Below are 12,079 nucleotides of genomic sequence, written 5' to 3'. Positions count from 1 at the left end.
GCCTTGGACAAATGACTTTAACCTGCCAGTTTCCTAATCTGTAAAATGAGGATAATTTGAAAACTTACCTCAGGTTTGCTGTCAGAATTAAACCAGTTAGTTTGCATAAGGTATCTAGAAAAGCACTGGCACATGGAAGTATTCAATATTAGCTATTATCTAATCTTACTTGCCAATTGAAAAGGAATCGAACTCCCTCCAAATCTCCTTAGACACTGAGTAGAGCTTGCAGAAGCCCCATGGCCAATGGTGCCTTCCCGGGAATTAGAAATGATGCATACCCAGTTAAGAAAAAGCAGACATCTCCCATAGCTCCCTTTACCAACTGCTTTAAGTGGTAACACTTCAGCTGCAACTGTCCAAAGCCTTCTACAATGTAACCACAGGTATGATTCCAGATTAATCTCTCACTAGCCCACCAAATGAACCTTTCTCTTTCATCAGACTAATCCTTCATTTTGTTGCCTGAACACACACGCTTGTCCTCTATCAACTCTAGACCATCACCCTAAACTCTTATCCTCCTGTTTCAATAACTCCACCTGTTGAAATCTCACATCCCTTCCAGCTCAAACAAATCACTTCTTTTTATGCCTACTATACTGTTTCAACCTTATTAAATTCTCATTATCTTTTGTAAATTCTGTAAATACCTTCTCACACTAAGTTTGTGTGCAGACTACCTATTTTTTACATATCCCAATGTTTAGTACAGTATCCTGCACACAGAAGATGCTCAATATTCACAAAATTGGAGTGAGAATCTGTCTCAATTCATTATCCCATTCTAACCTCAGACACCTCTATGACTGAAATCTCAAAGATGTAAATTCTTAATTTTGAGCTAGATTCGGCCCTTAGTTAGACCCATTGCTCTGAACCTAAGCAAGTCTACAAATCTACAAGTCCTTTAACAGAAGGAAGACCTTTTGAGAATTATTTGGAAAGGATTCTTTTTCTTACATTGGAAAGCTAAAGTGCTAACTTAACAGACAAAACATTTTAACGATTAGACACCAAAAAAACCTCAAATGTATCTTAAAATTAATACAATATATCTTATCAGCTGTTTATCCTTTGCATGTTAAGCTCTAGAGGTATGACACTATTCACAGGAAAGGAGTCTTTGAAAATTAGATTATAAATTATATGGTTATAGCAATATCTGATAAATACATTTGAAATGCTGCTCAAATTACATCTTTCTCTAGCCCCAAAGTCAAAATCCTTGACAATTCCTGAAAAAACTAAACTGAAGAGAACATTACTAGTTCATGATTTTAGTCATTTTACCATTATTTCCAAGTATATTATTTTCAAATTTTAAAAGTATCATTTTAGAAAGTAATCTAATGTTATCTAATTAGATTGAAAGTCAACAGCTGTCAGTTCTACATTTTAGTTTACATATTGACTTTCTACCTTTTAAATGTCATACCCATTCCTTATTTTTTGTTTGGATTTTTTTTTTTTTTTTTAGCAACATGATATTTAAGGAGATACAAGCTTTACCAACAATCAAACAATATATTCTGTTTTTATAAGACAACATATTCATATATTTTAAAATATATTTTATTAAATAATCTACTTGGAGAATAATTACAAAAGCTTTAAACAGTTATTTCAAGTAGTGAAAACAATTTCTTAAAAAAAAAAAGACCAAATACTCCATATTATGTTTTGCTGCTTTATACACAGGAATGATTTATTTTACAAACTTGTAAATTTCAACATTAGCCTGTAAAATTAAAAACATTTCTTAATATGTCTCAAAGGCAGAGTGAACTTTATAATGATATGCTTTCACATTAACCAGTATGACAAACTATAAGAAACTTAACACCATGGTAATAGTTCAAAATAAAATTTACAGAACAGGCACTTTGAAGCTCCTGGGTGTAACTCTCACAGTTAATGTAACATGTACATATCTTATTTCCTCAAAGGTTACCAACCAATAAAGAAAATGTTCCTTTGATGCAGAAGCACAAACATTTAGGTTCCAAACACTGTGTTCTGGTTGTAATACATGTAAGACAGGCCCTAAATCAGAAAAATCTTCTGAAAGAAAATGAAAAACAAAAAGCCAGGAATGAAAGCATCTACAAAGCACTGGAATAAGGCCTTTAAGTGTTAAGTCAGTTTTAAACCCCTTCGTTCTCAGGTAAGGGATTAAGAGGCCGAGAGAGAGATCGTCTGCGAGGGTGAGGATACTGGAGGTTGGCAGTGTCAGCATCGCAAGAGTGCTCTACCAGAGGAGGAGGAAGAGGAGGAGGAGGAGGAGGAGGAGGAAGGAGCTGGGCATAACTGGACCATCTCGATCCAGCCTGTGGGGAATCCAGAGGGGGAAAGAAATACCTGAAACAATGAAGACAGAAACAAAACACCAAAACAAAACAACAGATAACAAAAAAGAAAAAAAAACCACAGAAGAAAAAGAGAAAAGTAGTAAATACAAAGAGAACCAAAGAGGAGAAAACACATGCTGGAAAAAAAAAAAAAAAGCTTTAGTATATTCATGCCAAAACTAACAACATAATAGCAAAAATCAAGACCCTTACTCAAATCAAGCTTGCTTAAGCAAGCATAAAAATTTGAAAGAAAAAAATACAATCTGTTAAACTTAAAATGTTTAAAAAGTTACCAGTATGTTACAAAAAAGACATTAATTTTATAATTTAAGACATTTTTCTAACCTCTCCAAAACATTTGATAGTCCTGTAAATTTATAAATCTAATAAGCTTTTTCTTTATTCTAAGCAATGCTCGTTTGTAGCAGCAGCAGACGTACATTTTTTAGTGCAAACATGATACTAAGAACCAATTCAAATATACTTTTACATAGCATGGCCAGATATTGCAATATGCTTTTGAAGAAATACAGTCTTTGAATACTCTTAGCTATTTTTCTGCAAAACCTTAGAACAGAACAAAATTTTGATAACTAAAAAGGCTCAAAGAATATGTCCTATTATTATTCTACCATTTTATAACTTACCCGTAATACTTATGCATTTTAGTAAAGATTTAAAGCTTTGTTATCGAGGTCAGAGTTCTACAGGTTATGAACTAAATGAAGCAGCCAACTAAAGAAAATCCTGGGACATGGAATGTGGAAGTGAATGTGCATGCACAATTTCAGCAAAATTTTAACTGCTGCTCTTATAGTATGTTTCCAAATTTTGACCTGAAGGAAATCTTAAGCCATGGAATCACACCACAAAAACATATAAGCACATATTAGAAACATTTATCTCTTTAGTGAATATAAACTGAAAACTCCCAAAAGTATTTTCATTTTACTACCAAATTATAAATGAAGCAATACCAAATATTTAATTTGGCTACAAACTGTACAATTTAATTTTACTACTACTTCCCTCACTTCTGTTACTTTACTACTACTTCTCTCCATGACTAATACTTTTAAAATATTACAAAGAAATGACAGAGTTGTACTGAATATCATCTATAAACCAATTCTACAAAAGGTAAACTAGCACTCAAAACAATCTTTTTGAAAAATATTTAATCTTCAAATTAAAATTATAAAAATTCATCATTTTAGCCTGTTTTAGAAAACAAAATAAGCCTATATTCTCCAAATAGAATAAAGTGGTATTTTCCCTCCTCCCAACTACTTATAAGGATGGTAACAATTCTTTTAATCTTAAAACCCAGGTAAATTTCAGGAACATTTCAAAAAATTGTTTTGGTGACAATGTCTCAACAAAAAGCCTCTCCATTTATATTTTCAAAGGTTTCAAATAGTGTCAATAGACTGGCTAGTACAAAAAAATGATATACATTGTATTTTTAAAGGCCTTTTGGATTGCGTTTAGTAGTAAGCAGGCTGCTGGTGTATCTTGGGAGAGGTCAAATGGCGCTGGGGAAGGGGAAAAGGAGCTCGCTCTCCATTCCTGTGTGCATGCAACAAGCAGCAAAACAGCAAAGTTACTCCAGTTAGCTGGTACTCAGCTGTGCTTTCTGTTAAAGGACATAATACAAATGGAGAAGGGAAAATGCATCACAGATCTAACACACATGGTTACTGGCACAATAAGAATACAGATCAAAACTTCAAAGCTCTTTAGAAAATATGCAGTATAGGTAACAACCAAAAAACAGTTTTTTTTCTTTTTTAATAGTATCCTTTGCTTCATGGAACCATCTCTATAATCTGATATCTTCTATGGGAACCTGAAATAGTTTTCATGCAAATACTTAAACCTCAAAATCAAATAACAGGACTTCTTTATAAAAATATAACAATATAAAGACAGTTAAAAAAAATTTAAATACAATTCTTTTATTTAAGAGGACAGTAAGATAACCACAGGACAATTAAGGTTGTGCTTTGAAGTTTCCTGATCGTATTCCAAATTACTCACAAAGGTATGTTAAAATAATTTTATCTTACAAATTCACATATTTAAAATTTGAATATGAAATCAAAAGCATGACTTTTTAGAGCACATCAAACATTCTTTAAGTAAGAATTTAAAATGTTAAAAATTCTAAAAAATCAAGAGCTCAGAATTTTCCATTTCTTCTTATGATCTCCATTAGTTTTAAACAAAAAATAATAATTTAACTTGTTCTCTTCTACAAAGCCTTAACAAATGTATTTTATTTTAAATTTCAGTTTAACCCCATTCAAAGGCTACAATGCCAGCACTAACACATTAATAATCTGAAACTAAAATCCTCAATATTATCTCATATTTCCTCTTCATCTCATACATCAAAAGAAAGTAAAATCTTAAAATTATAAACATTTCTGATCACTAAATTTCAGAATATAATTTAGTTTGTTTAATGGCCTTATAATCTACCTGTAAATATGACTAAGTAAGGCAAACACAGAACTAACAAAGTGAATGTGAATTGAAAACTTTTTCTAGTGTCATAATTATGGGTGGAATTTCTTCATTCAATCTTAAAATCCATGAAATAACACAACTTTATTATGGTTACCAGAATGATCTAAAAAGGAAGATAATTTCTAGTTTTCCCATAAATCAGCCTACCTGCCAACAGAAGATCCATTTGATGAATTTTGAAGATTTGGGATATTTGAACCTAGGGAAGGATTTGAGTTTCCCTGCTGAGAACTCCCACTGACAGGGCTCCCATTACCTTTCAAAATACCAGTACACTTCCAATTGTCCATATAATTAGCTGAAAGGAAAATGGTCAAATACATTAACACGACTAATACCTATGGACTAATACCTATGGTCAAAGGCACTAATCTATGTTCATGTGCTTAAACGACAAAGAAACGAGACCTATAAGGTTACATTTCTTTCGAAATAAACGATAAAGACATTCATATATATATATATATATCTTAATTTTAATGGTTATTTTTTAAAGTCTGAAAAGAATTACTAATTTAAAAAACAAAGCTTTCACCATCCATTTCCCTTCCTTACGAGATATATATTAACAAATTCAATTCTCTAAGCCGTGGCATTATACTGTTCGTATCAAAATAAATTCTTTGTCTCCATTATAATGAAATTCAATTACTTGTATATGTAGAGTAATGGAGTTGTCTTCTTGGTTATGTAAGTATAAGTCATGTGGGTACCTAATGTCCTCAGAGATGGATATAGGTAACAAAACCTTTGGGTTTGAGTGGCTTATTCAACAAGGCCTAATTCTTTGAATGCAGAATTAATCACTGGAGACACTGAGCCCAGGAAACCCAAGTTATGGAACCTGCTAGGGTGGAACTGCATGGTTCACTAAAGCCCAGAGGCAGGAAAGGGCAGCAAAGCCCACGAAATCAAGTTACACTGAATGGAATCTGGGGCTGCTGCTAACACAGCCAAAAATTGACCAGGGTACTCCACCAAACTGCATCGTGGAAAATAATAACTGCTTAGGGTAAATAAACTAATCTATAATTTTGAATCCTAAGTATGGGATACACTGATTATTGTAGTGCACAAGGACACCTCTACCAGGTGGATAAACATCTGTGCAATATAGCAAACAGTTATCTTAAAGATACTGCATATTCTGTTAGTTTTAGTTTTAAAAGTTGCTTTGTTTGACATGGGAACTTGAAAAAATAACTCAACTGGTAATTAACTGCTGTGAACTAGGTAAAATGATGAAAGTTCAAAATAACATAAATTAATATAAGATATAATTTGGAAGTAACTGTGGAAAGATCATCTTTTTCAAAATACTTAGTTTACATTTCTGAGTGAAAATTCTAAAACAGCAATATAAGGCAATATATGTGAAATCTTACCTTTCCACAATCTTACACAGCCATCATCGCCTGAAGATGCTAGCACTGTTCCTGTTATATTCCAACTCACTCGCCAGACCTGAGAATTATGATTATCAAACTGAGCCACTATATGGATTTCAAATTTTGTTGGCCCACCAGAGGAAGTAAGTTCTTTCCTGTTAAAAAAATTTTCCTGAAGAATTCTGCGAAAAGGTTTACACACACACACACACACACACACACACACACACACACACACTCTCTCTCTCTCTCTCTCTCTCTCTCTCCCTCCCTTTCTCCCCCTCCCATTGAAACAAAAAACATATATATAAATGGTCTCACCTACTTATTATTTTATAGTAATATGCATATCCATACCACCACCCCCCATTAGCTCATTGGGCCATTTCATGTTCATTTGACTCCCCAGTACCTAACATGATCCTACCACTGAATAAAAGATAATCAGTGACTTTCATAGAAGAAAGCTACAAGAGGATTTTATTCCCCCAAAGCTGAGGAATAAAATAGATAATACATTTATTTAAAAAAAAAAAAAAAAGAAGAAGTAAGAAGGGAAGAAAAAAAGGAAAGAACTAAAACTCACAATTCCACAATTAAAGCTAAAAAGAATGTCTTTTTCACAAGACATTTCACAAGAATGTCTCTAATTTTCCCTTAGATTGCCACTTCTCATCCATTCAAACATGTATAGAGTACCAATTATATTGAGGATATAATTCATTGTTAGTATAAGTCTAAATAAAACACAATTAAGAAAATATGAATTTCTCTTTACTCAATTCCTCATGCCCAATAGTCATATATTTATAAATGAAATGTTCATTAACAAACCCATTCTTCAGATCAATTGCCTCTTCTACATTCTCCTCCACAAATGAAAATAATCAAGAGTTAAGAACACTTTCTAATTAGTAATTTTTGAAAACTCACCTCACAGGCTTTAATGTAAAAATTCTCACATCTTTGGTTGCTATGGCCAGAATATGGTAAGACCTTCCCAGGTTTGGAGCAAATGCAATATCATGGACAGGATCTGTAACTGTCATGAGGGTTTCAGCTTTTGCATATTTCCTAACAAAACAATTTACATTAAAAATTGCAGAAATAAAAAATTTTTAAATCCACATGTTGAGGTACTTCAACTTTTTTTATATTGCTCACAATGAAGTAGTGTTGACCTCTGCAGTATGTAGTATATCGAAATCCTAACATCTGAAACTGACCTAATTTGGAAAAAGGATCTTTTCAGATATAATTAAGACCTCAAACTGAGAACATCCCCTGGATTTTCAGTAGGCCCTAAATCCACTGTTGAGTGTCCTTATAAAAAACAAGAGGAGAAACAGAGACACAGAAAAGAAGGTCATAAGAAGACAGAAGTAGAGACTGGAATTAGCTGCCATACACCAAGGAACTCCTGGAGCCACCAGAAGCTTGAAGAGACAAGGTAGGATTTCAGAAGAAGCACAGCCCTAACAATACCCTGATTTCAGATTTCTGGCCTCTAGCAAGGTGAGAATAAATTTGTTTTAAGCCACCAATTTGCAGTGATTTGTTACCACAGCCCTAGGAAACCTATATAAGCAGCCAGGTTTCTTCGGCTGATTTTTTAAGTTTAGCTCAAAACACTTTAACAAAAACTAAATTAGAGTAAGATCTTGATTTATCTTTTTTAAGAAAAGGGTAACTGAATTTCCTGAGTATTTGAGTGTGAATAAAAAAGCAGGAACAGAGCTTTTTAGTGGTTAAAAAGTAATCTATACCAAAGTCTACTTTCATCATTACAATTCTATTTTTATATCTGCAAATAGAGAATAAGAAGACAATTGAGATAGCAAATCAGAGTTTTCCATTATGTCTTTCTATGTCTTCAAGTGACTATGTGGACAGAACTGAAGCGCTGCGTGTTGGAGAGGGGGTTAGAGAGATGTTCCTATCTCACCTTTCCACCATCCTCCTCCGAAATACTAGTGTTCCCAACATTCTCTACTTGGCCTTCCTTTCATCCCAACATTCTTTCTGAAGTATCTCCAAGCTAGTATGCACCTCGAGGCTCCCTTCTTGACCTCTTCTCATCCTATACATCACCCTGAACAATCTCATCTACACCCTGCTTCTACTATGTGGTCTTGACTCCTCTATTTGACCTTAGACTAGTCATTTTACCTTGCTGGTCTCACTTTCTTCATTTGTAAAATAGTGCTAATATAAAAGCTACCTACCCTACTCATGATTGTTAACATTCAAATTTCATAATATATGTGAAAATGCCCTGAAACCTACATAAATGCAGGGTACTTGTATCATTATCAAGTCGCCAACAAATAATATCCAATATTGGTTAATTTGACCAATGATTCCTGTGTATTAAAAGGTGTCACTACTTTCAAAAAGATCAATTAGTTATAACTGAATGCTTCATAGTCTACTATCACATATCTTCCACGTAACATGTTCAATCTGTTAAACAACTTACTTCAAAGAATCAGACCAAACAAAATCCAATAGGTGAACTCAAAAAGGTCTAATAACTTCCTAATCCCTCCCCACCACACACGCGTGCGCGCACGCACACACACACACACACACACACACACACAGTTACCTAACCAATGCCACTTCCCCGTCATTCTAGACTCAGAAAATGCCAGACGCATGCTGCCTGACTCCCTTCCAGCTAAAGCATGGGTAAGTGACCCAATTCTGGCAAGAAGGACCCAATGTAAAAGACTGCAAAGATGCATCTAGAAAAGTTTCTCTTCCTAATACAAAAAGATTTATGAAAGGCAATGTCCTTCTTTATATTTGCACGTGAAACCTGAAACTCTTGGATCCTAAGAAGGAACTGTTGCTAACACACTGGATGACAGCAAAAAAAATGGAAAACAGAAAGGCCCTTGATAACATCACTGAGCAACTGAGACACTTAACTAACCCCAGAACTTCTCTGGGCTCTTTGTTATATGAAATAGTACAGGGGATCCAGTCCCTAATCTAGATTTATTCTCCCAGCTCAAATACAACTTTAGATTATCTTTATCACTGGATTCTTTTAAGTATTTAGGTACTTTCTACCTGCCCTGTATTTTCTTCAGAACTAAATGCAAGTTCTTTATCCTTTCATTCAAATATTATTGATGAAATACTTTTTATTCTCCTATGTTGTTTTAGAAATGGTCCACCTTTTAAGTTTTAGATTTATGGCTCATTATTCACTCTGTTCGGCTAACGCTGAAAGAAATTAACAATAACAGCTCTTCATGAAGCCTCTTTAAAATGTGCTGGTAATGTGGTTCATAGCTTTGGTATCTTAAAAATAGTTACAGAGGAAGGTTTCTATATTCTAGAAATGTGCTGGCCAATATAGTATCCACTAGCCACATGTGCCTATTTAAAATTAAATTGATAAAAATTAACAAATTCAGTTTCTCGGTTGCAGTAGCCACATTTCAAGTTTCAATAACTGCATGTGGCTAATGGCCTCTGCATTAGATGTGCCAATATGGACCATTTCCATCATCACAGCAAGTTCTATTGGACAGCACCACTGTAGACAGAGCCTCTCTGAAAAATTCAAGAATCTAGGAAGGTAGAAGGCAAATATAAGAACCCCCTAAAAACCCAAGTAGTAACATTCTAAATTACAGAGCCTATGAGAATTATAATTCTCTTCTATTTCAGACCTCATCCAGTATCTGACAACTAGACCCAAGAATTTTGTCCAGCACATGTGAAGCCCACCCAGTCACCTGATAGGTGCTCTTTTCTCCCATAAGACTCTGAGTATACCTCTGACACAATGTTTATGTCTCTGAGGTGTTAAGAGATATCTTAACATGACCAAAATTAGATTTTCCCATGCTAATACACTCTACCCAAATCTACCCTCTTTCCAGTGTTCCTTATCTCAAGAAATTACACATTATCCATTAACTATTAAGCCAGATCCTTGGAAATCATCTGGATGGCTCGCCCCTTCTTCTTCACTTCCCAAATCATTAGACCCTACTGATACCACTTCTTAAATTATTCTCCAACTGTCTACTTCTCTCCATCCCCACTATCACTACTCTATTCCAAAGCCACTATAATCTCCCACCTGACTATTATCACAGCATTCTAGTCCTGAATCTACTCATGTTCCCTTCCAAAATACTTTCCACATCTATAGAAGAATTAAACTATCATTTGTCCCTGTTATTCTCCAACTTAAATATCTTTCAATGGCTTCATATTACACTTAAGGAAAAACCTAAACATTGAACACTAAGTCTTGCAGATATAAACTTTGTATATTTCTCATCACACTTCTTTTTGCCTGTTATGTTCCAACCACAGTAAGAAATATATTGGCTCTCTCTTATTCATGGACCTCATGCAGTTTTCTCCATCTGGAATGTTTTTACCCTCCTTGTCTGGCTAAATTCTACTCATCCTATAGGTCTTCCTTTGGGTGATCCTTCCCAGCCCCCTCCCCGCCAGGTATAAGCTGTTAACATCCCAATTCTCCTAGTTTATAAAATTTATCACCATTTTTCACTTTTTTGTATTTGTTTTTCTCACAAGATGGTACATATCAGGAAATCAACTACCTTGTCCTCTATATCGTTCAATTCTATATTATCACAGCCTATTACAGAATGTGGCATATCATAGAAAAATCAGATAATATGTAATGAATACTACATAATTCAGTTAATAAATAAAGCAATAACGTTTTTAAAAATTAAATGCAATTTGGAGCAATTTTAAAACCAAAGCAGTACTGACCTGGTGTTTTCATTATATTCGAAAATCTGAACCTTGGCCATTGCATTTGGACTACTATCATCACTTCCTACAGCTATCATGGGGGAATGAGCACGAGAGCTAGAAATAAAGAGTAAAAAATGTTTTACATAATGATTAAACTAATATACATTTAATTCAGAGAATTAAAAAAATACTGGCATTAAGCAGGTCTACAATCCGCAAGTCAGCAAGACACTACTAGTGTGATTAAATTCCGCCATACATCCAACACAGCAACACCTTGGGAGGGTGTATCCTTGAGAATGCTCAACATGGAGACTGAAGATACCATCCTTTTGCATTGTTTTTACCACACTTTCTTATAGTGGAGAAAGAAAGTAGCTTTTTTCACAAAAGATTTTTTTTAAAATAAATAACCCACCTATAAGGCCTTCAAATTTTTCTTCTGGAAAGATTTGATCATTAACCCTGGAATGAAAAGGTAACCCTACGGTGACCGAATTCAGGACAGAAAAGATTTTAAGTGCTTTGTACAAAAAAAAAAAGAGAGAGAGAGAAAGAGAGACTCTGATGAAAGAAACGTAGAAAAAGAACACTCCTCAGAGAGGCATGCTCCCCACATGCCATTCTCTTCTTTAGACTCATTTTTAAAAGGCAAAAGATAAGCAATAAGAAGATGAATTCTACTGAACTCTAGGTTAAATGATGTTTTTTGTTTCTATGCCTAATTACCTAGATATTGATTTCCTTTGCCTCCCTCATATAGATTAAGAAATATCTCTGATTATGACACCCTTGTTTAAGCTTTGACCTTCTTGGTACTGTGATCTGCCAACTTGTAAAGCTGAAAACAAAATATGGTAATGAAAAAAGAACTAGTTTAGTTCTTTATTACTAAAGCTTTATTACTAAAGCTTCTGATAATAAATCAAGTCACTGTGGGTGTTCAGAATGAGTCACCCCGAGATGCATCTCTGTGGTATGCAGACTGTTTTGAGCTAAAGGCAACTTTAGCCTCTGGCCTAAGAGAAACTTCTTCCCCAGCTACCT

General features: G+C 34.2%; 1 protein-coding gene across 3 annotated transcripts in view; it reads right to left on the bottom strand.

Annotated features, from left to right (window-relative positions):
- Positions 1–1,676: 1,676 nt before the first annotated feature.
- SEH1L (SEH1 like nucleoporin) overlaps positions 1,677–12,079 on the bottom strand; it is a 28,639-nt gene continuing 18,236 nt past the window's right edge. For all 3 annotated transcript variants that reach the window (XM_011381315.2, XM_011381314.2, XM_011381313.2), the window contains 5 exons: positions 11,048–11,146; positions 7,208–7,348; positions 6,272–6,429; positions 5,034–5,184; positions 1,677–3,990 (listed from right to left, as the gene is read on the bottom strand). In XM_011381315.2, coding sequence (XP_011379617.1) covers positions 3,978–3,990; positions 5,034–5,184; positions 6,272–6,429; positions 7,208–7,348; positions 11,048–11,146 — 562 coding nt within the window. In that variant the 3' untranslated portion in view covers positions 1,677–3,977. The remainder of the gene's footprint in view (positions 3,991–5,033; positions 5,185–6,271; positions 6,430–7,207; positions 7,349–11,047; positions 11,147–12,079) is intronic.

Source organism: Pteropus vampyrus, unplaced genomic scaffold, assembly GCF_000151845.1.
Source record: "Pteropus vampyrus isolate Shadow unplaced genomic scaffold, Pvam_2.0 Scaffold434, whole genome shotgun sequence".
In the NCBI taxonomy this organism is placed as follows: domain Eukaryota; kingdom Metazoa; phylum Chordata; class Mammalia; order Chiroptera; family Pteropodidae; genus Pteropus; species Pteropus vampyrus.
Note: the sequence above shows the minus strand (reverse complement) of the source record. Positions and strands in the feature narration are given on the sequence as shown.